General features: G+C 62.8%; 8 protein-coding genes and 1 non-coding gene across 9 annotated transcripts; 3 read left to right on the plus strand and 6 right to left on the minus strand.

Moving 5' to 3' along the window:
- Nucleotides 1-110: 110 nt before the first annotated feature.
- Nucleotides 111-1,747, minus strand: VTJ83DRAFT_4721 (uncharacterized protein; the record flags this gene model as incomplete). Its single annotated transcript, XM_071011242.1, has 2 exons — nucleotides 111-1,395; nucleotides 1,461-1,747. The coding sequence occupies 2 exons, from the start codon at nucleotides 1,745-1,747 to the stop codon at nucleotides 111-113; spliced, it is 1,572 nt and encodes a 523-aa protein (XP_070866171.1).
- A 743-nt stretch (nucleotides 1,748-2,490) lies between these two features.
- Nucleotides 2,491-3,015, minus strand: VTJ83DRAFT_4722 (uncharacterized protein; the record flags this gene model as incomplete). Its single annotated transcript, XM_071011243.1, has 4 exons — nucleotides 2,491-2,581; nucleotides 2,661-2,729; nucleotides 2,789-2,829; nucleotides 2,893-3,015. The coding sequence occupies 4 exons, from the start codon at nucleotides 3,013-3,015 to the stop codon at nucleotides 2,491-2,493; spliced, it is 324 nt and encodes a 107-aa protein (XP_070866172.1).
- Nucleotides 3,016-4,128: 1,113 nt separating this feature from the next.
- On the plus strand, nucleotides 4,129-8,054 carry VTJ83DRAFT_4723 (uncharacterized protein; the record flags this gene model as incomplete). Its single annotated transcript, XM_071011244.1, has 6 exons — nucleotides 4,129-4,204; nucleotides 4,284-4,354; nucleotides 4,443-4,552; nucleotides 4,613-6,852; nucleotides 6,927-7,207; nucleotides 7,323-8,054. 6 exons carry the CDS (start codon nucleotides 4,129-4,131, stop codon nucleotides 8,052-8,054), a joined length of 3,510 nt encoding a protein of 1,169 aa, XP_070866173.1.
- Nucleotides 8,055-8,378: 324 nt separating this feature from the next.
- VTJ83DRAFT_4724 (uncharacterized protein) lies at nucleotides 8,379-9,836 on the minus strand (the record flags this gene model as incomplete). The annotated part of the gene is made up of 1 exon (XM_071011245.1): nucleotides 8,379-9,836. One exon carries the CDS (start codon nucleotides 9,834-9,836, stop codon nucleotides 8,379-8,381), a length of 1,458 nt encoding a protein of 485 aa, XP_070866174.1.
- An 808-nt stretch (nucleotides 9,837-10,644) lies between these two features.
- On the minus strand, nucleotides 10,645-10,736 carry VTJ83DRAFT_t100. Its single transcript has one exon. It is a non-coding gene; the product is annotated as a tRNA-Glu (tRNA).
- Nucleotides 10,737-11,433: 697 nt separating this feature from the next.
- VTJ83DRAFT_4725 (uncharacterized protein) lies at nucleotides 11,434-14,646 on the minus strand (the record flags this gene model as incomplete). Its single annotated transcript, XM_071011246.1, has 3 exons — nucleotides 11,434-12,042; nucleotides 12,098-14,123; nucleotides 14,198-14,646. The coding sequence occupies 3 exons, from the start codon at nucleotides 14,644-14,646 to the stop codon at nucleotides 11,434-11,436; spliced, it is 3,084 nt and encodes a 1,027-aa protein (XP_070866175.1).
- Nucleotides 14,647-17,896: 3,250 nt separating this feature from the next.
- Nucleotides 17,897-19,174, plus strand: VTJ83DRAFT_4726 (uncharacterized protein; the record flags this gene model as incomplete). Its single annotated transcript, XM_071011247.1, has 1 exon — nucleotides 17,897-19,174. The coding sequence occupies one exon, from the start codon at nucleotides 17,897-17,899 to the stop codon at nucleotides 19,172-19,174; it is 1,278 nt and encodes a 425-aa protein (XP_070866176.1).
- A 227-nt stretch (nucleotides 19,175-19,401) lies between these two features.
- VTJ83DRAFT_4727 (uncharacterized protein) lies at nucleotides 19,402-21,042 on the minus strand (the record flags this gene model as incomplete). The annotated part of the gene is made up of 3 exons (XM_071011248.1): nucleotides 19,402-20,363; nucleotides 20,604-20,765; nucleotides 20,985-21,042. The coding sequence occupies 3 exons, from the start codon at nucleotides 21,040-21,042 to the stop codon at nucleotides 19,402-19,404; spliced, it is 1,182 nt and encodes a 393-aa protein (XP_070866177.1).
- Nucleotides 21,043-24,109: 3,067 nt separating this feature from the next.
- Nucleotides 24,110-26,333, plus strand: VTJ83DRAFT_4728 (uncharacterized protein; the record flags this gene model as incomplete). Its single annotated transcript, XM_071011249.1, has 3 exons — nucleotides 24,110-24,968; nucleotides 25,043-26,181; nucleotides 26,241-26,333. 3 exons carry the CDS (start codon nucleotides 24,110-24,112, stop codon nucleotides 26,331-26,333), a joined length of 2,091 nt encoding a protein of 696 aa, XP_070866178.1.
- Between the last annotated feature and the right edge of the window lie 762 nt (nucleotides 26,334-27,095).

The following is a 27,095-nucleotide window of genomic DNA, read 5'->3' on the forward strand; positions in this document are numbered from 1 at the left end:
TCCTAGCCAAGAGCCACATCCACATCCTCGCAAAACCCATGTATGCCCCGTGAAAGCACAAACAAAAAAAAAAAAAAAAAAAGAGAGAACCGGCCAAAGCCAGCCTCGCCTCAGGCAATCCTCCCCACCCCCTTCAGCCTCAAGTACACGTCGGTGCCCCACCCGTGCAGGGCTTGCACGGCGATGCCGCCGCCAAAGTACTCGGCGTACGCCCTGCTGAGGGGCAGCCCGTAGCCCAGGCCGGCGATGGAGCTGGCGCCGTTGCTGGCGGCCGAGATGACGCCCAGCGCGTCGTCGGCGCCTCCGCTGCCGCCAAAGCTGTTGCTGCCGGGCAGCGCGTCGTCCGGGTCGCTGTTGAAGGTGGTGAAGGAGTAGCTCCAGATGTTGGGGAGGACGTCCGAGCTGATGCCGCCGCCGCGGTCGCGGATGCGGATGGTGACGCCGGGGGCGTTGTCGTCGAGCGGGGCTATGGGGGCGTCCCTTGCCCTGCCTTCATCCTTCTGACCCTGGCCCTGGCCCTGGCCCTGGCCCTTGGTATGCTTTGATGACGACGATGACGACGGCGATGAAGACGATGATGATGGCGGTGATGGTGGTGAAGAAGAAGAAGAAGAAGCCGAGGGGACAGGCTTCACCTCGGGCGGTTCCGGCGCGATGGTAATCACGATCGGCTCCTTGCTCATGCCGTGCTCCACCGTCGCTCTAAACGCGTTCTTGAGCAGCTCCGTCAGGATGTACTCGAGATGGGACGGGACAAAGGCAAACGTCGTGTCGGGCTCGCCGTCCACGACCCAGCGCGGACGCACGCCGTAGCTGAGCTCGCAAATGTCGGCGACAAAGTTGCCGCACGAGTCGACGAGGGATGCGGGACGCAAGGCGGTGTCGATGACGCCTATGTAGGAGGGCGGCGGGGGCGGCGGGGGCGGCGCTGGGGTTTCGGGGGCGGCTTGGGCTCTGGCCCGGTCCAGGTACGGCGTGCTGCTGAGGTGGAGCGCGATGTGGTGCTCGGCGATGAGGCGGGTGCCGATGCGGGCGCGCAGGTGCTCGTCCAGGAAGCGGGTGACCTCGTGGGGGGAGATGTACTTGCGGCACTCGAGAAAACCGCGGGCCAGGACGGGGATGGTGTCGGTGTGCGTTTGGACCAGCTCGGCAAGGACTTGGGTGAAGCGTATCTCGTCGTCGAGGTTGCTTATCGTGCGGCCCTGCCAGGGGAGGAGGGTCGAGAGCGAGTGCTGGTAGTTGTTGTAGATGCGGCTGATGTTGGGGTTGGAGACGACGATGTAGGGAAGGTTGCGCAGGGCCTGGATGCGGCGGGCGAGGCGGATGGGGAGGAGGGAGAGGGTGAAGCGGGCGGAGGCGAGGAGGGCGTCCGCCGAGAGAGGGGGACGGCCGTGTCTGGATGGCAGCAAGGGTTCGTTAGGTTCCTCGCATCTCGAGCAGAAGAAGAGGGGAGGACGCACTTGACGAGGTCGGCCAGGCTTAGACGGTGTTGAGCCTGCTTGGCCAGATGGGGCACAATGTCGATGTCGACATGACGATGATGATGGTGGTGGTGGTGGTGGTGTTGGGGTGGGTGGTCTGGGCTCGGCTTGGAAGAGGAAGCCGCTGGGCCCGTTGGCGGGTGCAGCGTCGACGCCGACCTCGAAACGGGGGGCAAGAAATGGAGCGCATGCGGCCTGGGAAGCTGGGAGACGGTCGTAGGACGCAGCCGGAGGGTCCGGAGGGTCCGGAGGATGGAGGACGTCATGTTGGCATGTTGCGCGCGGGATTGCGGGAGGGAAGCGAGGGCGAGGCGCGATGGATTGGATTCGCCCGAGGGTGGAAGCAAGATGAGACGAACATCCGCGATGTTCGATGCGTGGCTTGGTGTTGGGGTGGTTTGGTTTGGCGCAAAGGACGTGAGTCAGCGAGCTGAGAGCCGCGAGTTGGCCCGGTGCACGACGACGACGAGGAAGCACATGTCAACGTTGGGGAACGGGACGGGAAAGCCAGCCCCTGCGGGGGATGCCTTGGGTCCGAGGGGACACTAATACTATAACTAGTACACTGTGCACCCAACACCGTATGACGACAGCGGCTTGGCCGGATTGGGGGGATTCATCCATTCATACGCAGTACACAGTGTGTAATCGCCCTTGGACGGACTCGAGAGCCAGGGGAGCTTGGCATCCTTGCACTGGGCTCAGGAACCCATGGCGAACCGCCCGCCCGTCCAGCATGGGAAGAATCCGAAAATCATCTCCGAAATCAAGAGCGTTCGGTCGGTTGGGTGAAACATTTCTGCATTCCCACAACGATTCCATGTCAATCAAGTGGTGGCGCTTCCATGATGAACTTCCGGGTTGGCCGCCAAGCCATGCAGCGGAGGATGCAACCAGAATGCCCGGTTTACCCCTCCAAACCCCTCCCGTCCCTCCCTGCCCACCTCCACCATCCTCGGGTTGCCCCGCAGTTCCCGTCTCCCCCCTTCTTCTGCGACCCAAGGGGTCCTCACTGAGTCCTCACCTCTTGGTCCTGCTCGACGAACTCGACCTGCTCGTGGCTCTCCAGCACGTGGACGGCGCCCTCGGGGAAGATGACCCTGTTTCGCCGCCTCGGTCAGTCTGCGGTGTAGCATCAGGGGGGAGGGGGGGGGGGCAACACTGGATGGGGGTCTTTACTGGAAGCCCTTGATGAGGCTGTACTCATGGCCAATTGTGCCGCCCTGCTCAACGGCCTGCTTCTTGACCCTAGGTGCTGGTCAGCCGCCGGGGCCCTGGAGATGATGCGGAGAGGGAAGCAGCCTTACTGCTCGACCTGCTCGGGCGTGGCGTCGGGCTTGAGCGTCACCTAGAAGACGGCGTTAGCATGTGCCGGCACGGCATCGGCCGGACGAGCCGAGGGATCACGCACAATGTACGAAGGCATGGTTGCGGGTGGGGTTGGGTGAAACGGTCGGCAAATGGGTCGTCGAACGCGAAGGGGAAGGAAGCAGGACGGGGAAACACGTTGGCTTGCTGAAGAGATGGGAATCATAAGACAAGACAGGGCGCCTAGGAGAAACCAGGAACGTCGGGTAGCCAAGGTGGTACTTATAGCAAGCGGCGAGCACTAGCGCGTCATGCCCCCAAGCCGCTCTGCCGGTTGCTTGTTGTTGTTGTTTGGGGGGGGGGGGGGGAGAGGTGGAAGGGGGGGTGATTGGGTTGGAGGCCCAGGAGGGGAGGGGGCCGCTTGCGTGACGCGGCGTGGGAGGATCGGCGGGACCCCAAAGGAGGGGCTACGTCATGCGGACATCCCTTTCAGCTCCAGGCCTGGCCTGGACGGGAGCTAAGCAGGGCCTCCAAGGATGGAGACGTGCCGCGATTACCCGGCCTCGGCAAGCGTCAGGGCGTGGAGGAATGGCGAACGAGGCCGCCAACTGCGTGCATGAGGACTTGTGTCATTATGTACATACCGCGTAGGTGGGTGTGTTGCCCTGGGAGTTGCATCACCTACCTCAGGTCCCCTGGAAGCGTGGACAATTCTCGGTTCTCTCGGTCGAAGCCAGGGCAGGACGGCTTGAGGCCGGAGGACCGAGGACCTCCATGGGTACCTAAGGTAGGTGGCACAAACGACAGGTTGGGCTTGCAAAGGTCAAGAGGCACAGCACACAGCAGGCCGGCGCTGTGCTGTTTGTCCCTGATGGTCAGAGCCTCCGTGTCGGCGGAATGCGGGGCCGCTCTCTGAGACTCCAGATGGATGGAAGAGTGCATGTTCGGGTTCCCATGTTGAGTGAGTGGTAGCTACGGTACGGTAGGCCACGCCGTCCCGTCCCGCCCAGAGGGACTGGGCTCGGCCCCGCAACAATGAACTACTGGTTATGTAGTACACAGTATTAGTTACTTGGACCGTAGATCTCCTGCGTAGTCCAGGGCAGTCCAGGCTTGGCATCCTCCCGTACCCCACCAGGCTTATCGGAGGCACGATAACGGCGCTTATCGCTTATCGCATCCGTCGGCGATCCAAAAAAAATTCTGGAGCTGCCTTGGAATGCCGGACGCGCTGCACGGACACGCATTGGAAAGTCCGTCGCCTCCTCCATCCATCAAGTCGCCGGGGCTTTGGCACTGCACACCCTTCCACGCAGGCCGCCTCAGCCAGAGCCTCAAGATGGCCGAAGAACAACAGCACAAGGCCCATCGGCCGTCCAAAAAGTCCAAGGACAAGAAGAAGCAGAGCACCCCGGGTCCGTCCCCCCGAATCCGACCTTGTTGCTCCCCATCCCATCCCCGACCTTCTCGGCTGACACAAACCAAAAAAAACAGGCCAGAATCCCAAAGCCTTCGCCGTCTCGAATCCCGGAAAACTCGCCCGGCAGGCCGCCCGCTCCCACGATGTAAAGCGAACCCCTCCCACATACTGGAAAGATCAAAGCCTCCCCCCCCCTCCCCTCAACCCCTTGCTGACGACCTGCCCCTCGCCAGATCAAAGAGAAGCGCCTCCATGTGCCCCTCGTCGACCGCCTTCCCGATGAACCGCCCCCGCGCCTCGTCGCCATCGTCGGCCCTCCCGGCGTGGGCAAGACAACCCTTTTGTAGGCCTCCTCCGCCCCGTTGTCCAGCGGTACGCCGTTTCTGACACGCTGTCGCCCCAGGAAATCCCTGATCCGCCGCTACACCAAGGAGACCATCTCGGAACCCGTCGGCCCCATCACCGTCGTCACCTCCAAGAAGCAGCGATTGACCTTTATCGAATGCCCCAACGAGCTCGAGGCCATGGTCGACATCGCCAAGGTCGCCGATATCGTGCTGCTCATGATTGACGGGAACTACGGCTTCGAGATGGAGACGATGGAGTTCCTCAACATCCTCGCCGCCACCGGCATGCCGGGCAACGTCTTTGGCATCCTCACCCACCTGGACCTGTTCCGCAAGCCCCAGGCCCTCAAGGACGCCAAAAAGAGGCTGAAGCACCGCCTATGGACCGAGCTGTACCAGGGCGCCCACCTGTTTTACCTGTCGGGCGTCCTCAACGGCCGCTACCCCGACCGCGAGATCCACAACCTGTCGCGCTTCCTCTCCGTCATGAAGAACCCGCGCCCCCTCGTCTGGCGCAACTCGCACCCCTACGCCGTCATCGACAACTACCGCGACATCACCCACCCGACCAAGATCGAGGAGGACGCCGCTTGCGACCGCTCCGTCGAGCTCTCGGGCTACCTGCGCGGCACCAACTTTGCCTTCCAGGGCCAGCGCGTCCACATCGCCGGCGTCGGCGACTTCACCATCTCGAGCATGGAGGTGCTGCCCGACCCGTGTCCCACCCCGGCCATGGAGCAGGCCATGGCCAAGATCACCGGCAAGACGGGCCGCCGCCGCCTTGACGAGAAGGACAAGAAGCTGTGGGCCCCCATGGCCGACCGCAGCGGCATGAAGATCACGGGCGACCACATCGTCATCACCCGCGAGAAGGGCTTCGCCTTCGACAAGGATGCCGAGGGCGTCGAGCGCGGCGAGGGCGAGCAGCTCATCGTCGATCTCCAGAGCGAGCGCCGCATCCTGGGCCAGACCGACAAGGGCGTCAAGCTCTTCGCCAGCGGCGACCGCATCACCGAGGTCCCCGACGAAGCCGACACCGGGAGGAAGGAGCGGAGGAAGCCGCGCTTCCTCGAGAGGCATGGCTCCGACGACGAGAATGACGTGCCGGAGGACGAGGGTTTCGTCAGCGGGGAGGAGGAGGAGGAGGACGACGACGACGGGGAACAAGGTTCCGACGCCGAGGCCGAGTTCGACGAGCGCAAGCTGGGCAAGCTCTTCCGGAAGGACGCCGACGACGGCCAAGACGAGGATATCGCTTTTGCCGACAGCGACTCCGACTTGGGCTCCCTGTCAGGGGAGGAGGGTTTGGACGATGACGACAACGACGACGACGACGACGACCAAGAGTTCGATTCGGACGAAGAGGGCGCGCTGAGGTGGAAGGACAACATGGTGGAGCGCGCCAGGATGCTCCATGGCAAGAGGCCGCCGTACCGGGCCGTCGACCTGGCGAGATACCTGTACGACGAATCGCTGACGCCGCAGGCGGCCATCAAGAAGTGGAAGGGCGAGGAGGACGAGGAATCGGACGAGGAAGAAGAAGACATCGAGCAGGATGATGAGACCTTCTTCCGGAAGACGGGCAACGACGTAGAGGACCTCGCCGAGGATCGGTCAATACCCCGCTTCGACTACGACGAGCTGGCGGCGCGGTGGTCCGGCGAGGGCGCCATCGAGGCGCTCCGAAAGAGGTTCGCCACGGCCAACCTGCTCGACGAGGAGGAGGGCGACGGGGAAGGCAGCGATGACGAGGATCCGTTTGGGGAGGAGGATGGCGGCGACGACGACGACGACGAAGGCGACGGCGCGTTTGAAGATCTCGAAACCGGCGAGACCCACGGGCCCGACAAGGGCGGAGAAGAGGACGGCGAGAAGCCCGAAGAGAGCTTGGAGGCGGAGCGGGAAAAGAACGCCCGCCGGAAAGAAGAGCTCAAGCTCCGCTTCGAGGAGGAGGACCGCGAAGGCTTCCGGAACGACAAGGCGATCGCGCGACGGGAAGGGGCCGACCAGGAGTTTGGGGAAGACGAGTGGTACGAGGCGCAGAAGGCCATGCTCCAGAAGCAGCTCGAGATCAACAAGGCCGAGTTCGAGGAGCTGGACGAGACGCAGCGGATCGCCGTCGAGGGGTACCGGGCGGGCAAATACGCCAAGATGGTCATCGAAGGCGTTCCCGCCGAGTTCGTGCAGCGGTTCCAGGCCCGGATGCCCATCATCGTCGGCGGCTTGACGCCCACCGAGGAGCGTCTTGGGTTTGTCCAGGTCCGCATCAAGAGGCATCGGTGGCACAAGAAGATTCGTAAGTTTACCGCCATCGCGCTTCGCTACGCTTGACAAGGAGAGCCTGCTGACCCGACGACCCCCCCTTCGCAGTCAAGACGGGCGACCCCCTGATCTTCTCGCTCGGCTGGCGCCGGTTCCAAACCCTGCCCATCTACTCCATCTCGGACTCGCGCACGCGAAACCGGATGCTCAAGTACACCCCCGAGCACATGCACTGCTTTGGAACCTTCTGGGGCCCGCTCATCGCCCCCAACACGGGCTTCGTGTGCTTCCAGTCCTTTTCGGCATCGAACCCCGGGTTCCGCATCGCCGCCACGGGCACCGTCTTGAGCGTCGACGAGTCGACCGAGATTGTCAAGAAGCTGAAGCTGGTGAGTCTTGTTGCTTTGTCGCGTTTCGTCTTTGGCAGCCAGCCAACCGCGGCAAAAAAAAAAAAAAAAAAAAAAAAAAAAAAAAAAGAGGACACGAGGCTAACCTGCCGCACAGACGGGCACGCCCTACAAAATCTTCAAGAACACGGCCTTCATCAAGGACATGTTCAACTCGGCCCTCGAGATCGCCAAGTTCGAAGGCGCCGCCATCAAGACGGTCTCGGGCATCCGCGGCCAGATCAAGCGCGCCCTGTCCAAGCCCGACGGCCACTTCCGCGCCACGTTTGAGGACAAGATCCTCCTCAGCGACATTGTGTTTTTGCGGGCGTGGTACCCCGTCAAGCCGCACCGCTTCTACAACCCGGCCACCAACCTCATCGGCTGGCAGAGCATGCGCCTCACGGGCGAGATCCGCCGCGACCAAAACATCCCCACCCCCCTCGACCCCAACAGCCAGTACCGCAAGGTCGAGCGCCAGGAGCGCCACTTCAACCCGCTGCGCGTCCCCCGGCAGCTCGCGGCGAGCCTGCCGTTCAAGTCGCAGATTGTGCAGACCAAGAAGCAGAAGAAGGAGACGTACATGCAGAAGCGCGCCGTGGTGCTGGGCGGCGAGGAGCGCAAGGCGCGGGACCTGATGCAGAAGCTCTCCACCCTGCGCAAGGAGCAGGCGGCCAAGCGGAGGGCCAAGAAGGAGGAAAAGAGGGAGGAGTACAGGAAGAAGGTGGCCGAGGTCGAGGAGCGGCTGGAAAACAAGGAAAAGAAGGAGAAGAAGGCCTACTTTGAGAGGGTGGGGAGCAAAAGGAAGCCGGGGGATGCCGGAGGCGGTGGGGGGAAGAGGAGGAAGTAAGAGAGAGAGAAAAACCGAGGGTAGGCATTTCTGTTTTTTTTTTTTTTTTTTTTCTTTGTAAGAAGAGAGAGGAGGAGAAATGGGCCGGTGAAAGAACGGCGGGGGGACGGCGGGGGGACGGCGTTGCCTACAATGTACATAGGTTTGCTATCTCTGGGTACCTTGGTGCAAAAGTTTCCACGTACGAGGCTGGTGGGAAACCATGGCGGTAGCACATGCCATTCCATTGTTGTACAGTCTATTATTTTGATGGAAAGCTCATATACAGCACACACACATGCATACATACACGCACGCACAGCCCCTATGTTGATCCTCCTCGACCTAAATATTATCCTGACTAAACACCAACAAGGCCAACCGGTACCTCACCACCAAGCCTGCCAGCCCCATGGCCGCCTGCAGCATGGTTACCTCCAGCGTCAGCCGGCTCTCCTTCATCGGGCCCCTCCACACCAGCCAGAGGTTCAGGAGGGTCAAGTTGCTCGTCTCGACGATGCGCTCCTTGCCGTCCTCCCCCTTGTCTACCACCACCCGCAGCAGGCCCAGCCGCCCCAGCGTCCGCAGCCCCCACTCCACCGCCTTGCGCGGCGGCTTCCCGTCGGGCCACGTCGTGACGCTCGGCTCGAGCAGGCCGGTCCTGGCGTTGAACCGGGGCATGCGGTGGCGCGGGCAGGGAACGAGCCCGAAGAGCTGGGGCGCCGAGTAGACAAAGTTGAAGATTTGGGGCACGAGCAGGAGCAGGAGCGTCTTGGAGAAGTGGCCCAGGATGCCGACGACGACGAAGACGGTGCCGGCAAAGTAGCAGTACGTGTCGCCGACGAAGACGCGGGCGGGGTAGGCGTTGTGACAGAGCAGGGCGAGGGAGACGCCGAGGAAGGGGAGCAGGAAGCTCAGGCTGAAGAGGTGCGAGTCGGTGGCCGGGTGGGGGTAGGGCTTGCCCGCGAGGCCGGCGAGGCGCGGCAGGAGGGCGCTCGGGGGCAGGAGGTAGAGGGCGTCGTTGAGGGCGAGCAGGGAGGCGATGACGACGGACTGGGCCACCTCGATGCCGTTGATGCCGGCGAGTATGTTGATGCTGTTGGGGCCGAAGATGGCGACGGCGGCCATGTAGACGTAGTAGAGCCCGCCGAGGTCGAGGAGGGGGCCGAGGCAGGGCTGCAGCAGGCGCGGCACCACGACCGAGGTGACGCCAAAGTCGACGGCGTAGACGACGAGCAGGGGGATGGCGGCGAAGGCGGGGATGAAGAACTTGTGGCGCCAGCGGATGTCAAACAGGTCGTCGGCCAGGCCCAGGCTCGCCACCGTGTGCAGCGACACCATGGCCGACAGGTACGAGGCCAGCTTGCTGTGCGGGAAGCGGTGCAGGAACACGCCGCGCTCCGCCGCCTCGTCGCGCAGCGACACCACCACGTCCCGGTTGCCGCCGCCGCTCGTCGCCGCCACCACGTCGCGGTAAAAGACAAAGGGCACAAACACGATCATGACGAACAGGTAGACGGCGGCGCACACGGCGCCCATGCCCTCGGGTATCTCGCGCCGGACGGGCTTGGCCAGGTCGACGCCGCGGAACCCGGCGCGCATAAAGGCCGGCCCCAGCCAGCGGATGAGGGCGTACGAGGCCGAAAAGGCCAGGCCGCTGAGCGCGAGCGACACGATGAGCGGGATGTCGGCGTCCTCCCGGAGGGCGTTGGCGAGGATGGTGAGGCAGGCCGAGGCGATGGTGGAGAGGGTGAGGGCCTCGTTGCGGGTGAGGGAGGACTGGGTGGACGGGGAGGGAGACATGGTGGCGGTTATGATGATGGTGGTGGTGGCGGCGGTGGTGGCGGTGGTGATGGTATAAATCAATGGTGAACCATCTCCGATCTCATGACTTGAAAAGGGAGGAGGACGGACGACTTGCGGTTTGCTCAGAGGTTGTCAAGTCTGTAGGTTGACATGAAGGAAAGACAAAAAGTAATAAAACAAACTCGCTCCTGTTCCACCTTATTCGATCTGAACAAAAGGGGAAAAAAAAAGTTTGGATCAATTGAGGGAGGCAGGCAACCAAGACAAGGGCAAGGCAAGACAGGACAGGCAAGTGTTGAGTGTTGAGGCTTGTTGTTCCTTTCCTTGGACCCAGCTCCCGTCTCCTTCAACGTCTCCTTCCGAAAATGACAAGTTTCATGACGGCGACGAGTGAGACGCGACGTTCGCGCCCGCCAGGCTAAGCCGTCCGTGTAACTGAACTCATGGGACCCACTCTCACATGGCACCTCATCCAATGCGCGGGCACACAGCCCGGGGGGGGGGGGGGGTAGGGGCTTCTGTTCCAGGGCCCTACAGGGCGACAAGGCTTGCTTCGCAAGTGGGAATCCACCCAACGTTCTTCAAGAGATGCTGCGGCAGTGATATATAGTAGATTACCAACGTTGCGTCGATGCCTCGGAGCCAAGCAAAACACTTTCTGCTTAGTCAGTAGGCGGGCAGGAAGTGATCCTGCTGTAATAATTGTTAGTGGTTGCTCCAAAAAGAGAAGGCCGGCCTGTGTTGTGTGTATACACAGTATGTGTGGGTGACAGAAAAAAGCACAAAATAAAGGAGAAAAAAGTGACTCGGATACCGGGAGTCGAACCCGGGGCTGTTGAGAGAGCAGTCACTCCTGAGGAGTGAGAGTCAACGATGTTACCGCTACACCATACCCGATGAGATCGTGTGTGGTTCCGATTTGTTGGGAAGGAGGGCTGTGCGGGGAATCATAAGCATCCCCACCGTCCATCACGCTCCCGATTCCACACCCTCCCTTCGTGACCTCACACACACGCCCATATCGAAGCACAGACCCGGCCAAGGATTCCCTTGGGACGCGAGCTACGCCATCCATGTTGGATTGAGCTGCGCACCTCAGGACAAGGAACATCACGTCCCATAGGGCAGAAAGGAGAGAGAGAGAAAGAGAGAGAGAGAGAGCCATATCACGGAAATCACCACCTGGCTAGGCCAAGTAGATCGACAAGAGACGACGAGGCTATGGCGCAAAAGTCACATCTCTCTTTCTCTCTCTCTCTCTCTCTCTCTCTCTCTCTCTCACACACACACACACACACACAAATCAACGCCTCATTTCACGTCCCCGGCTACCTACCTAGGTACTCAACGCTAGGATTCCCGGAAAAAAAAAAGCCCAAAGCCAAACAACCCAACCCGTGTTGGTATTCCTAGCCTCCTTGGCTCCTTTCCAACCCGTCCGTCCGTCCGTCCATCCGATGCCCAGCCATCCATCCATCCGTCCATCCAGCCAGCAAACCAACCAGCCGAACCCGAGACCCAAACCATGACTGCCTGACTTCTTCGCCTTGGAATGCTGCCAAGCCATCACCTCCCGAGGCAGATATCCTCGACATCATAGCCGCCCAGCAACAACCTCCTTCTTGAAAATCCTGATGCCCCTGATATCGCAGAACGAGACGCCCTCGAGCGTCTCGATCTTTTGGCCCAAGAACCCTCCCTCATCGTCTTCCTCGTCGTCCGAATCCGTCTCGTCCGTCGCCGCCCCGCTGCCCCCCGGGCTGCCGTTGCCGCTACCACCGCTCCCGCTCGCCGCCGTGCTGCTTCCAAGCTCGGCGGCCAGGAGCGCCGAAACGTTGACGTCTTCTGCCGAGGATGCAGACCCCAGCAACGAGCCGAGCTTCCCCTTGCCTTTGGCATCGGCGCCCCCGGCGCCGTCCTCCTTCTCCTTGCCCTTGCTGCTCTGGCTACCGTTTTTGGCCGGCTCGCCGCCGCCGGACCCCTTGGACCTCCAGTCCGGGCGGACGCGGATCAGCTTGTCGGCGCGGTCGTCCTCGTCGATGGCGATCCACTTGAGCCTCAGGTGCGGGAAGTGCGAGACGTTGTCGATGAGGAAGCGCTTCGTCTCGCGCATGACCCAGACGCAGGTGTCGTCGTTGCGCAGGTGGACCACGTGCAGGGCGCAGAGCTTCACAAGGCCCGAAATGTGCTGCATGAGGCAGTGCTGTTGGGTCTTGGTCAGTATGCCGAGGATGCAGCGTGGCGCGTGGGTGACGTACCATGGCTCGTATGCTCATGCTGCATGTCAGCTGCTCGAGCGTCCTGCCCTGGCGGCACAGCAACAGGATCGTCTTGTCGTTCATGTCCCACGTCGTATCGGCCAGGTTCTTGATGATCAGCTTGCGCAGGCGGGGCATGTGCTTCTTGAGCGCGAGCCGGCGGATCTGGTCGATGGTTGTCCTGGTGCGCGGGGCGAAGCTCTCGGGCTTGGCCTTGTTCTCGCGCTCGAGCAAAAACAGCTCCTCGACCTCGTGGAGCTGCGACACAAAGTTGAGAAACACGACCGACACGTTGTCCGTCGAGATCTTGCGCAGCGGCAACGGCGCCTCGCGGTTCTCCTTTTGCAGCAGGGCCCAGATGGGGGCCTGGATGCCCACGTTCAGCAGGGTGAGCCGGCGGAGCATGCGCAGGTCGACGGCCCGCGACAGCACCGACGCCTTGGTCGGGATCAGGTAGATGCATAGCGACTGCAGCGGGATCCCGCGCGTCTCTCGCACGTAGTCGCGCATGTGGTGGACGTGGGTCGGATCCGTCGGCGGCGTTGGGTCCTGGGCGAGCTTGGCCTGCATCGCCCTCCAGCCCCTTTGCAGCTCCCGCATGCGTCTTGTCGCCTGCACCAGCTGGCTTTCGGCATGGGCGAGGTGCTCGATATCTTCGGGCGACGTGCTGGCGCGTCTCTGTTCCAGCTCCTGGGCTATCGTCCTGACCAGGGCCTCCAGCGCTTCCAGCTCTTTGCGATTCCTCTCTTTCAGCTCGCTCGGAGAGAGAGACGACGAGGCCGCGATCCCCGCCCGGGTGCTGCCAGAGGCTGCCGCTTCTGGGGCGGCTGTTTCCGAGGGGGCCTCCGATTCGCTCTGCGTGGCGTCGCCGCAGGCTGGGTCGCCGGGGTCGATGGAGAGCTGCTCGTCAGGCTCCTCGATGTCAATGTCGTCGGGGCTAGCGGTCCCGTGGGGCTCCTTTCTCTTGCCCTTGCTCGATGACGCGCCGTTCCCGTTGCCGTTGTCGTTGCCAAAGAGGCTCGCGGCGGGGGCGGTCGACGACGAGAAGGCGGCGTGAGATGACGAGGGGGTCGAGGAGCCGTTAGAATCCGCGCCGTTCTCTTGCGCCTTCTCCCTGAGGGCTCTGGCCTCTTCGACGTACTTCTTGACGGCCGCGCCGATCATGTCGAGCACGTCTTGCGACGGGGTCGTAAACTCGGCGGTGCCGTTCAGCTCGGCCATGCACTTGGGCGCGATGGTCTTCATGAAGTCGATGACCTCCTGTTCCGACTTGGCCTTGGGCTTCTTCTTGTCGGCGGAAACGGCGGCGGGCGGGACCTTGTCGGCAGGGGCCGACTCGACGCCCAAGATGCGGGCCAGAACCGACTCTTGGGTCCTCCTCTCCTCCTGGGCCCGAAAGGCGCGGGTTGGTCCGTTGTCGTCGCCCTGGACGTGGTTGGGGGGCGGCAGGGCAATCAAGTCGTCGTCGTCCTGGTCCGAGTCCTCGGGTTCGGGGTCCACCTGCGGTCTCCGCGCCGAGGAGGCGAGCTTCCCCGAGAAGGAGAGCTTGAGCTTGGAGAGGGTAGGCGCCGAGTTGCGCACGCAGCCCGCGATCTCGTCCACGAGGTCGAGGGTGTCGATGTCGAGAATGGCCAGAGATCGAAGCTTGGTGAACCCCGACAGGGTGGGAGGCTGGGTCCCGGCCGGCGTCTTCCTGGCGGCCCTGGACCGGGACAGCTTGGGGGGAGGCGGGGGCGGGGGCGGCGGGGCGGTCGAGGCGGGCACGTAGAAGCCCGGAGGCGCGGGCGGGGGCGGCATGAGGCCGAACATGGGCTGCGGCGGAGGGGGCGGAGGGGGAAGCGAGGACATGGGCGCGGCATGGGCGGGCGCGGGCGTCGGGGTGGAGCTCGGAGGCGTGTAGGGCAGCGGCGGCGGCGTCTCGTACTGGGACGGGCCGGCATGGAGCCGGAGGTGGAGGTGGGTCAAGGACGGGATGCTGTGGAGCTCCCGGTAGACGGGACGGCTGAGCTCGACGCGGATGTTCCACCTTGGGATGCCGAAGTCAGCCTGCCGGGTCCCGCGACCCAAGCAACGGGGCGATCTCAGGGACCGAGACGTTACCTAAAGGACTCGAGGGCTCTCGCCTTCCGCAGGGTCATGAGGAGCAGCGTGTTCATGAACTTGCCGCAGCTCAGGTTGGCTAGGTAAGGGCGGTAGGCCATGGCGGCCTTTTCGCCCATGTGGAGGGTGTCGAAGTGAAGGCAGCGGAGGTACTGGGCATAGTCGAAGTCGCTGGTGACAAACGTGTCGAAGCGGCTGGCGAGGGAGTCGACGGGGGTGTCAAACTGGAGGTTGTCCTCGTCGGGAAAGACGATCTTGAAGAGGCGGTACAGCTGCTCGGCGGCGAGGGCGCGAAAGTGGCGCGAGACGAGGGCGACGCAGACGAGGTCGCGGCGGGAGCAGTTCCGCATGATTTCGGCCTGGACCTCGCGGGGCAGGTCCGTCAGGCGCAGGGGCCGGCCGGGTGCCGGCGGGTTCCCAAGAGCCGGCGAAGAAGCCCCGGCTGCCATGGCGGCGGATCGGCGGGGGGGAGAGGGTGAGGGAGAGCGGGGTTGGCGGCGGTGCGAAGGGCCGGGTTGCAGTTGAGACACGTAGCTGGAAGAAACCGAGAGGAACGAAAGGGGGGAGAGCAAGGCTGGGTGGGATGCGGGTGTGACACTCGCCGAGACCCAGGTCCGGGGTCTGGAGGGGCCCGGGGGGGCGGTACGGGTGAGCGGGAGGTGGGAGAGGCCGAGAGGATGGCGGCGGGGATGGCGACGAAAGGCTCCCAACAAGCGAAGGCGGCCAAGGGCAAAATAAACACGGGAAAGCTCCCGGAAGCTGCAGAGCCGCACGTTCGGTGGTCAGGGTTCAACGTTGGAGGTTGACAGGACCCGGCCTGACGGGCTTGGGGATGGGTTCAGCTGCCCGGTGGAGAGCCTGGCCTGGCGGTTGATTGAGTGAGAGAGGCCCGGCAACTCTTGTTCGGCCAGGTCAGGTCAGGCATGGGTTTCTTCTTCTCTCCACCGAAACCCAATTTCAGCCCTAACGACGTTACAAAAAAAAAGCGAGAGAGGGAGAGGGAAAAAAATAAATAAGAAAACAACCCGGAAAGCTCAACGAAGTCGAAGGGACGGAAACCCAAAAAAAAAAAAAACCAGGAGGAAGGTTGAGGTTGGTCTCGCTGCAGCTGCTCTATCCCGGAACGCAGCAAGCGCAACAGGTCCGGGGAAGGTCCAGCGCGGAGACGAGAACCGGCCTGGCCCCGCCAGCCGCCAGCAACGCCAAAGGAAGCCGGGGGATGCCTGCTTGACCGGTCAAAGTCTGGGCAAGTGCCGGGGTCAACTTGGGGTAACGCCAGGTAGCCGCCCCCCCGTTCTGGACGAGAGGATGCGCTGTGAGGCGCCGATCAAAATTTCCAGTGTACTCGGTATGCGACCTCAAGTACATACCTGAATTACCTGCTAGGTGCCTAGGTACCTAGGTACCTACCTGCCTTGGTAGGTCCATACAATGGGCCCTGCAGCGCGTTACCTACGTCAGATACCTAGGTAGGTAGGTACCTAGGTACCTAAGGTACCTTCAGGTAATTAATATTGACAGCATTCGAGACTCTGGTCCCTTTTTATTTGTTACCTAGGTACCACGTAGGCTCAATACCCACTGCCCGGCCCTTCTTGTTGCCAGGTCCGCCCTCTCCGACCTGACGGGGCCGGAAGAGAAGAAACACCCTCGGCCTCAGGTTTCCATGTTGACCAGGAACCCAACCTTCCGTGGTGAACATGCCCAGGTTCCAGAGAGAGACCTACACTAGGCACCTACCTACAAGGTACTATACCTACCTACTCGCGATTGGGAACGCTCCTGGTACAGCACCAGAGTATTTACCTAGGGTGGTGCCTTAGGGATGCATGTACATAGGTAAGGTACCTTGGCAACATGGTCGTACGTATAGTACCTAGGTACCTAACGTTCATGCAAAGAAGCTGCACTCGCGGTTCGCATCTCTAGACCACAACCCTACAGTAACCCGTCACTTGCCATGCAGTAAGTGCTTCGTTGTGCCGGGGAGTCTGAAATGGTGGCTACGGCAGAAGACGGGAAACGAGCCAGCGTCGTGGTCAGGAGCATCGGTTGGGTCTCATGAGTGCCCACGTTGAATCGAAACATGTGCACACGAGGTGGCTCCCGCTCTCCAGCCAGTGGGCTGTTCCTACCATGCCATGCCATGCCATGCCCCTGACATCGATCCCGCGTGGGGCAAGTCCGCCCCCCAGGTTCACTTTTTGATGCGTGGGGCTGGGCGGCCCGGAAGGGAACCCGAGGCTGCTTTCCTCCGCTCGCCCCTCCACCCCCCCCAACCCCCACCACTACAACCACAACGACCCCCTGGGCAACAACCCCCAGCTCCGTCCCAACAGCATCTCAACTCAACCTCACAAACAACAAATACCCACCTCCAAACATCCATCATGACCATGACAACCATGACAACCATGACAACCGTGGCAACCATGACAACCACAACCTGAGACGGGAGCCTGAAAACTTCACCTAGCTGTCTACCTGATCTTGGCTGCTGGAAACTGGAAACACCATGCTGTCCCGGGTTCCTTTCAAAGGTTGCCCCGCAAACTCAAACACCTGGCCTCCCATCGACCGTCAGCCCGCGACCAACCCTCCGTGGGCCTTGTGCGGAAAGCTAAGGTAGCATCAGCATCAGCCTGCTGCTCATGTCCTGCTGAACGACCCCCCATCCGAGCCTTGCCTGGGCCTCGTCCCTCCTGTTCCGCCCAGCCTGCATGCTGCCTGAACGTCCAGAGGTTGCCGAGGAGCCTTCCGGGTGGGATCCCTGCTGCCAGCCTGCGGCGCAGTTCTGCGACCCCGACCCGGACTCGTTCAGAACATAAGAAATTTGTCCTGCAGCTGCAGCGACGTTCCGTTCTCTTCTCTTGTCAACCGGAAACCAAGGAACCATCCCCGCTCGGAAATGGCCGACGAGGACGAGCCGCACTTCACCACGCTCAAGGAGCGCATCGCCGCCCTCAATCAGCAAAAGAACTTCCAAGCCTCCGGGGCCCTGGCGCCGGCAGCCCGGAAGCGTCCCCCGCCCCCGCCACCAGCACGGCCATCGCCGCGCTCGGACGCCACGACGACGTCCGACACCCGCGATGCCGTGCCGGCCCCAACCCCTTCGGTTCCTCCGCGGCCGGTCCGCGTAGCTTCCGAGTCCCATCCGCCGCCCCTCCCTCGGCGGGCCACCCAAGAAGAAAACAGCCCCCCGCCGCTGCCGGCACGAAACACGCCGCCCGCTGCTCCGCCACCCCAGCTGCCCCCGCGACGGTCCTCGGCCGATGTCCGGCTCGCCCGGAGGGGCTCGAATCATTCCGATGCGTCTTCGCTGTCCTCCATGTCCAACCTGTCGCTGTCCCGCACCAAGTCGGGCATCCAGACCACGGCACCCGAGACGCAGCGCCGGAGGCTGCCGCCGACCCTAGACCAGGCCGAGCTTCCGCCCCTCCCGCCAAGCAGGCGGGCGCTGGAGGAAACGGCGAGGGCGGCCGCGAACGGCGAGCCGGCTCAGGAGCCCAGTGGCCGAGCCAGCCCCGTCCCGCCGCCGTCTCTGCCCCCTCGGCTGCCCGCAAGACCTGCCCGCTCCCCGGCCGCGACCAAAGCGAACGCCCCCGCAGAGGAGCCGCCGCCGGCTCTCCCAGCCCGACGCCTCCCTCCTCCGCCGGCGGCCGGATTCCAACCCAAGCCCAAGCCCCGGTCCGCTCTCGAATGCGGCTTCAACCCCGGCGCCCGCCGACCCTCCCCCCTCCCGCCCCGCCTCCTATCCCCTTAGGCTCCCGGCCAACCGCCGCCGAGATCGACACCGCCCTCGCGGCTCCTCGCGTCCCTCTCCGTCCATCGCCGACCACCCAGCCCTCCCAGCCAGGGCGGTCCTGCCTCGTCTGCCGCGACTTCTCCGCCCCTGACGCCCTCGCCGCGCAGCATCCCACCTCGTCCCTCCCCCCGCACGCGCGCTCCGACCCGGTCGGCTACCTCGCGCACGTCCTCTGCTCCCCGTTCCCGTCCGCGACCGACAAGGCCCGCGCCATCTTCACCTGGTGCCACCACAACATCGACTACGACGTGGACGGCTTCTTTGGCAATCGGCCCATCCCCCGCGGCCAGGCTCCCCGGGACACCATCTTGTCGGGCCTGGCCGTCTGCGAGGGCTACGCTCGCGTCTTCGAAGCCATCGCCCGGCGGGCCGGGCTCGAGTGCCTGGTGGTGACGGGCCACGGCAAGGGCTACGGCTTCCGCGCCGTCCGCGCCGGCGAGCCCCTCCCTGCGCCCGACCCCACGGGCCACGCGTGGAACGCGGTGCGCATCGACCACGGGGCGTGGAAGCTCGTCGACCCCTGCTGGGGCTCGGGCGCCCTCAACACGGACGACGGGACGCCGCGGTACAGCCGCCGGTTCGCGCCCGAATGCTTCACCATGCCCAACCGCAAGTTCGGCTGGCGCCACTTTCCGGCCGACCCGCGCCACTGGTTTCTTGACGACAACGACGACGACAATGACAACGGGCAAGCCCCGCGGCAGCTGACGTGGGAGGACTACGTCCTCGGCCCGGCCCGCGACGAGCCCGCTCGGTGGATGGGCACCGCCTCGCGCGAGGGGCTCGACCCCACGGCGTTCGAGCCCATGCCGCGCCGCATCCCCGTCAGCAACGCCCGGCCGGGCGCCGTCGTCCGGTTCCGGTTCCCCCGGGCGTGTCCGCACTGGGACCCGCGGCGGAACGGCGAGGGCGCGCCGCTGCTCATGGCCCTGCGCGTGGGCGGGAGCAGCAAGGAACTGCTGCCGCTCGACGAGGCGCGGGACGGGAGCGGCGCCGTGGGGATCGACGTCGAGGCGGGCCGGCTCGGACGGGCCGGCGAGGACGTGGTGCTGGTGGCGATCGAAACGGTGGACGGCCGGAGCGCGAGGGGCATGACGAGGGAGCAGTGGCTGGCCAAGAGGGGGAGGTGCGGCTATCACTATGCCTTTCTTATCCAGTGGGAGTTGGTCTAAGGCTGGATGGCCTTGCTGCTGGCGCACGTAGGGTATTATGGTATATATAGACCACTGCGTGGTAGTAATGCTTTCTGCCGCCTTGAGCAACCTGAGGAGTCTCGGGGATGATTTTGATACGCTGTTTTCGGGTACGGCAAGATCTCTGGGTATACATGGTGCTCCGTGCTCTAATGCTCCATGCTCCAATGCTCCATGCTCGAATGCTCCATGCTTTCTTACCCACATCACTCCCCCTCCGAGCCGGCCACCTCGAGGCCCTCGGGCACCTCTCCCTTCAGGACGCCCACGTGCACCACGAACCCCGAGCTGGACTTCAGCCCGGGCAGCGCCAGCATCTCGTCGGGCACGCGCCACACGGCAAAGCGCCGCGAGAAGGACCCCAGCCAGGCCTCGAAAACGGAGGGATCGCGCAGCTGCTGGACGACGACGCACACCGTGGGCGGTGCGTCGTCGGCCCCCTCGTCGTCGTCACAGCCGCCGTCGGCCCTGGTCCCTGCCGCGGCGCCGTCTCCTCCGCCGCCGCCGTTGCCTCCAGCCTTGGCGGCGACGGGAGCGGCAGCCCGCAGCCGGCACGCGTCGGCGCAGGTCGAGACGAGCGGCTCGATGAGCGCCTCGTTGTAGACGCAGTCGCAGCACAGGACGACGTCGAAGCTCTGGCTTCGCTTGCCGGTGCCGTTGCCGCGGCCGTGACTGTGGCCCTTGCGGGCCGTCTGCGGCGGCGGCGTTCCGGCGCCGCTCCACGAGGCCAGCGCGGGCGTCACGACATCCGTCTCCCAGTCCAGCGGCGCGAAGCCTACCCTGTCGCACAGCCCGGGGCCGGTGAGGCCTGGGCTGGACGCCTTTTCCGTCTTTCGAGCGCGGGCGCCGCGCTCGCGATGGCTCTTCTTCACCTCGGCGCTCGGGGTGCCTCCCCTCGGAGACAGGGCACCCGCGGCGGCGGCGGAGGCGGCGGCAGCAGCAGCCTTTGCATTCTCGGCGATGTTGAGCTCGACAAGGCGAGCGACGTAAGGCTGGTCGGTCAGGATGCAGCGCGCGACGCGCGGGGCAAGAAGCAGGCCGACAAGAGCCGAGACGCCGCAGCCAAGCTCGAGGACGACGGACGAGGACGACAGCACGCCGTGGGCAAAAAGCGGGTTGGCGGGCGCGGCGAGCCACTCGGCGAAGAGCGGCGTGACCTTCCAAAGAACTGGAGATGCAGGGGAGGGGGAGAGGCGATTTCGTTAGCTCTCGATGCAGAAAGGGCTGGCTCGCTCTGCTGGGCGGCGAGGTCGAGGGAGAGGGGGCGGGGTGCGTCGTGTGGTGCGGTGTAAGAGCCGTAGCGTCTTGGGGGTGGAGACGCCGGGAGCACACGTGAGCAAGATGTAACATGGAGTTTTGTGTCAAAGTGGAAAGATGCGGAGACGGGGTAAGGACAAGAAGGACGCACCGGCTCCCGTGGTGCCGCCGGCACGGTTGGACGAGAGGACGGCCGGCGACTGGTGGATGGTGAAATCGCGACCGGCGACTGTGATGTCGACGGTGGAAGCTCGTGAGTCGACGAAGCCGAGGTTCTGCGAGGGGAGGTCTTGTGCAAAGAGGTCAAAGGTTTCTGCCAAGCCTCCGAGGGGTTGGGTGCCCGGGAGGAGGAGAGGCGTGTTAGTGAATGGTGGCTTGACACACACAGAAGCGCACGGCCATGCATGCATGCAGGTACATATTGTAGGTCGTTGATGCCTGAGGCTCAACCCCACGATGGCCGTTGGGGTATCAAGTCAATCAACATCATCATCGTATTTTGTTGCTGTTGTTTTTTTTTTTTTTTTCCCACCTTCTTCAACGTCGTGTACGGGCGCGCCGAGCGCTTGGAGAAAGCCACGCAGCGTCATGCTCTCGGGGGGGCGGCTAGCGTTGCCGGATCCAGGAGCGGCCTCTGAGCTCGAGCAAAAAGACAACAAGGACGCGGTGGATATCCAGCGAGGAGATGGACGGGGAGGAGATGGATGCGAGTTGGTTGGACGATGGTTGGACGTGTTGGAATCCCCCCCCCCGTCGGCCGGGGTTCCAGCCGCAAAAAGAGTCTCGGCAGCCATCGTGGAGACGCTGCAATTTTGGTCCTGGTGGAGACGACGCTACGAGATGGAACCAAGCCGGGTCGGGAGGGTGACAGCCGCACGTTACCGACCATGCGTGCAGATAAACGGCCGTGACGCGAAATTGCTGGGTGAGGCCGAGACGGAGAATTTGGCGGTTGTTTCATGTCGGCCGATGTTCCGAGGCTGTTGTCACCCAGAAACAAACGCAGCGAGATTTGGCTCATGATGCGACGATGCCTAGAGTATAGTACATACATAGATGGACGGGGGGGAGGAAGTTGGGTGGTGGAGCAAAAGAGCCAACAGGATCACTGTACTGTGTACACAGTACGTCCGGGACGGCGAAAGCCGTAACGTCAGGTGATGGTAACAAACAGCGTACACTACGTGTACTGCGTATGTACGAGTCCAGTACAGTAACTAGCGTCCGTACACAGTACACTACTAGTAACTTTATGCGGGGAACCCGGCCTGAGGGGAATCCCCATTGTATTTCCTCTTGGGGAACGCATGGATCCCAGTCAGGTCCCCTTCCCAACGCGAGCCGCTTTTGCCAAGTTTCTTCGTGGGACCTTGCAGCACCCTCTGTGTCAAGCGGCGCCGTCGGCGATTGGACAACCAAAGCCAAGACCCGATGACAAGACGGCCCCCCGAGAGACAGACCAGTCCAGCCGTCGGGGCTAACCCGTCGAAGGCTGCGGGCAGCGCCAACATCACGACACACGAACTCAACCCGCCCCGTCCAGATGACCCGATGCTCACCTCCAACGCCTGCCTGCCGGGTCGTTTTCCCCGGCTGCTGCGCTGTTAGCCTTTGGGTATCCGAAAGTGCCGGAACAGGTGGAGAAGAGAAGAAGAGAAAAAAAAAAACAAAAAACAAACAACGCCCTTTTCACGAGAGCCTATCTTGACCTACCTGGGTACGTACATGCGGATGCCAGCCGCCGCCCACTTGTAGCGTAGAACTAGTTAGTACGGTTTCGCCTAGACGACGCGGTTGATCGCTTAGCATGTATAGTACTAGAGCAGTTGCCTGAAGGTAGGATTCCGATCTGCAGGCTGTTGTTGCAGAGGGTCGTGTGCTCGACCGCGCGGTGCGGTGCGCCTGGCTGGTTCGTGGCTTGGCTCTCCAACCAACCACCCGGGCGATGCTCTCGTCACCACCCGGGTTGGAACGACAACACAACGACCAAGCATCTCGGGTCCAGGCCGGCACGACAGGGTGACAACAAAGACAAGCACCCCGGAAAGAACACAGACGCCCATCTCCTCACGGCTCTCTCCACCGCCATGACTCTGTCGCGACCCTGCACCCGCGGATAAACCAGCACGGCGACACTAGAGGTCAAAACGGGTGGCGTGCATCCAGCCCAGGCGCTCTTCGCCATCGGGATGCCGACCATGACCAGTGCCACTTCTCTTGGAAGCCGGCGAGCAGTGGAGCGCCAAGCCTGCAATGACCTGCGCTAATCCTTCTGAGGATTAGGCTGAGATGGAGGCGAAGGACAAGGGGCCCCGGCCGAAACGGGGCGATAAACACACTGCCCTGTTCGTGGCATGGGAAGCCAGATTGGGGGGGAGGGGGGACCTGCAGCACATCTCTCCAACGCTCTGCTCTCCCAACGCTCAGGTTTCCGGACCTCCAAGAGAGAAAAAAAATCACCACAGCGGTAGGTCTCTGCGTGGTTCCGTCGGTTCATGCCCAGCGCTGCAAAAGCAAACTCACCCCAAAGCACCTCCCAATGACGTCCAATGACCTACGTCCCATCCATTCCATCTGAGGTGGTGGTCCCTCCCGTCCTCGGGCTTCCAGGCTGCCATGACACCTTGCATGAGCCGCGTCTGCCGTCCCCCCTTGACGCGCAGCACAGTCCAATTAACTACAGCGGTTCCAGCTCTCCCTTCCTGGCCAGCTCCACGCCTGCGGGGCGTTCAGGTCAAGCTCTCTCCCAAGGCAACCAGGGCCTGGGGCTGCCTGTTGGGGAGAGAGTCGTTCCCTTTTGTTGTGGCATTTGGTTTGGGGAGGAAGGGAAAGGCCGGGGGTGTGTTCCTACAGAAAACCTGGGAAAGGGCCAAAAAACCTAGTCAATACCGTATAGTACTGCTGCGTATACTAGGTACGGTAGGTACCAACCTGGAACTACTGCGTACAGTACATACTGCGTACCTACTGCGTACCACCCAAAGCCCAAGGTACGTACCTTGCCTGGGCTCTCCTCGTCTGAACCCGTCTCCAGCGTGCATGCCGCCCACCCCTTGGCTTGCATTGGCATTCCAGGTTCGGCGGGCGGGCTTGCTTCCCTTTGCGTCGTCGATATTTCTATCTCTCCAATCCCCCCCGTCCCGCACCCGCGCCTCCATCCAGCTTCCCCAATCTGCTCTGCTCTCCGCTCCCTGCCTCTTCCCATCTCCTGCTCCCTCCCGTCGCTGGACTGCTCGACCGGGCCCACGGCAATCCCAGGTTCTGTGTTGCAAGCCGAGGGATTTCTTTGTTGCCTTCATTTGGGAGGTCGGCTTCTGAACCCTTTGACGATATTGTCCCACCGTCCATTGGCATCGCCGTCCATCTATTTTACCGAGCGACCGAGGTTGGACTGTGGAGCTCGCCGACAGGAAACTGCCACGACTTTGCAGCCTTGACACCACACGCAAACCCTCTCTTTGTCGTAGCGCCGGCATAGTTTAGCTCGACGCGCCCGCGTCCTCCACCTCTTTTTTTCTCTCCTCCTCCCTCCCTCTTTGCTCCGCCCACCCAGCACCTGCTTCCCATTCCGCGGAAACCACACACGCACGCACGCACACGCACACACACACACACACACACACATAGACACGCATACTGTGTATACACAACAGCACAATGGCGAAGCAAGTGCATCTTGTGCCGCGCATGTCGGCCAAGGGCCCCTTCTCGGTCGAGGTGCCCGGCCAGCAGCCCGTCGAGGGCGAGACTCCGGTCCGCCGCCATCCTCTGGCCGTCAACGGCCTCTACACCAAGCCCAGCGACGACATCTCGACCGTCTACGAGCTCGTCAAGGTCAGCGTCGCCAAGTACGGCAACGCCAAGTGCATGGGCTCCCGCAAGCTGGTGCGCACCCACCAGGACAAGAAGATGGTCAAGAAGGTGGTCAACGGCGAGGAGATCGAGGTCGAAAAGACGTGGACCTACTTCGAGATGAGCCCCTACGAGTACATTTCGTACACCGACTACGAGCGCGTCACCCACCAGCTCGGTGCCGGCCTGCGCAAGCTCGGCCTCGTCAAGGGCGACCGCGTCCACATCTACGCCGCCACCAGCCAAAACTGGCTCGCCATGGCCCACGCCGCCGCCTCCCAGAGCATGCCCATCGTCACGGCCTACGACACGCTCGGCGAGGAGGGCCTCCGCTACTCCATGGTCGCCACCAAGGCCAAGGCCATCTTCCTCGACCCCCACCTGCTGCCCACCCTCACCAACGTCCTGGCCGCCGCCACAGAGATCCGCCACATCGTCTGGAACCCCCAGCACCAGGTCAACCAGGAGCACGTCGACAAGCTCAAGGCCTCGTACCCCAACGTCAACATCCTCAGCTTCGACGACCTGCGCAAGCTCGGCGAGGAGAACCCCGTCGACGTCGTCCCCCCTTCGCCCGATGACCTCTGCTGCATCATGTACACGTCGGGCTCCACGGGCACTCCCAAGGGCGTCCCCGTGACGCACGCTTCCGTTGTTGCGGCCGGTACGTTTCCTTTGTTTTTTTCCTTCCTCGTTCCCCGCTCTTCCGCTAACTCTGGCGTTCTCTCTCTCTCGCAGTGGCCGGCGCCAACGCCATCGTCGCTCCCTTCATCTCCCCCGGCGACGGCCTCCTCACGTACCTGCCGCTCGCCCACATTCTCGAGTTCGTCTTTGAGCACGCCGCCATCTTCTGGGGCGCCACCCTCGGCTACGGTAACCCCAAGACCCTGTCGGACGCCTCGGTGCGCAACTGCAACGGCGACATTCGCGAGTTCAAGCCCTCGATCCTCATCGGCGTGCCTGCCGTCTGGGAGACTGTCAAGAAGGGCATCATCGCCAAGGTGAACGCCAACAGCCCGGTTGCGCGCAGCCTCTTCTGGGGCGGCCTGGCCCTCAAGGAGAAGCTCCTGGCCTCGGGCATTCCCGGCAGCGGCGTCCTCGACGCCGTCATCTTTAAGAAGGTCAAGGAGGCGACGGGCGGCCGCATGAAGCTCTGCCTGAGCGCCGGCGGCCCCGTGTCCAAGGAAACCCAGACCTTCATCAGCATGGTCATCTGCCCCATGATCATCGGCTACGGCCTGACCGAGACGGCCGCCATGGGCACCCTGCAGAACCCGCTCGAGTGGACCGCCGAGTCGATCGGCTCGCTCACGGCCGCCATCGAGGCCAAGCTCGTCGACTTCCCCGACGCCGGCTACTTCGCCACCAACAAGCCCAACCCGCAGGGCGAGATCTGGCTGCGCGGCCCCACCGTCCTCAAGGGCTACTACGACAACCCGGACGAGACGGCCGCCGCCCTGACCGAGGACGGCTGGTTCCGCACCGGCGACATTGGCGAGTGGGACAAGAACGGCCACCTGCGCCTCATCGACCGCAAGAAGAACCTCGTCAAGACGCTCAACGGCGAGTACATTGCGCTCGAGAAGCTCGAGTCCATCTACCGCTCGGCGCCCTTCGTCCTCAACATCTGCGTCTACGCCGACGTCACCCAGGCCAAGCCCATCGCCATCATCGTCCCCGCCGAGCCCGCCCTCAAGAAGCTGGCCGCCTCGGTTGGCGTCTCGGCCGACCAGGATCTGGAGACGCTGGTGCACGACAAGAAGATCCAGGCCGCGGTGCTCAAGGAGCTGCAGGCCGCCGGCCGCGCCGGCGGCCTCACGGGCATCGAGATCGTCGAGGGTGTGGTCGTGGTGGAGGATGAGTGGACCCCTCAGAACGTAAGTCTTTGCCCTTCCGGTCTCTTCCACAAGGGGATGCTAACCGCTGCATGAAACAGGGCCTCGTCACCGCCGCTCAGAAGCTCAACCGCCGCGGCATTCTTGAGAAGTACCGCCAGGAGGTCAACGAGGCCTACGGCAAGTCGAGCTAGATGGTTTGCAAGCCGCTGGGACGTTGGTTGTTGCCTCTGATGGGCGCCTTCTCGCTGCCTTCTTGCCGGCTGGCGGCATAGCTGGGGAAGGAAGATGATGAAGGGCGGGGAAAGGGGGGCGGAGGCGTTGTTGCTCTTGGGTCCCCCCATCGGGCCGGGTGTGGCTGGGTTTTCTGGCGTCCCGCCCTCTCTCTTTACTCTATCCTATGTGTGTGTGTTTGTGTGTAACTCTGTGATATATCCTTATCGCTTGGTAGTTTTGGTTGGCTTGTTGGTTCTTTTTTTTGTTTTTTTTTTTTTTTTTGATAGCGGAAGGCTGGGGGGGGGGGGGGTTGGTTGGTTGGGAGGATGGACGGAGGGCGGGATTGGAGTACCCCATGTCTATGTAATGGAATGCGAACCGGGTTGGCTTCTTGTGTCTTGTGTCAACCCCATGTCTCGAGCCATTGACTGACACATGCGTCATCAAAACGATGGAGGTGCGCGGGTGACTCCGTGATTGCCTTGGCCGCCGAAGATGATCAGGATCTAGCTCCCTTCGCTCTAGCTGCTGTAATTTCTCAGGCCTGTCAAGGGTCACTTCAGATGATATCTACCTCTCCCAGAGCCGTCGCGTTCCAACCAACGCACGCGCGCGCCATGATTCACTTGGGTGAGATATATCCTGCCCACACCCCTCCTACCTTTTCTATACTATATGGTTCCCGAAAAACGCCTACTTCTCCAAGATGAATCAACGAGCCGCAAGCGTTGCAGATGGGA

Source organism: Remersonia thermophila, chromosome 4 (assembly GCF_042764415.1).
Source record: "Remersonia thermophila strain ATCC 22073 chromosome 4, whole genome shotgun sequence".
Taxonomy (NCBI): domain Eukaryota; kingdom Fungi; phylum Ascomycota; class Sordariomycetes; order Sordariales; family Chaetomiaceae; genus Remersonia; species Remersonia thermophila.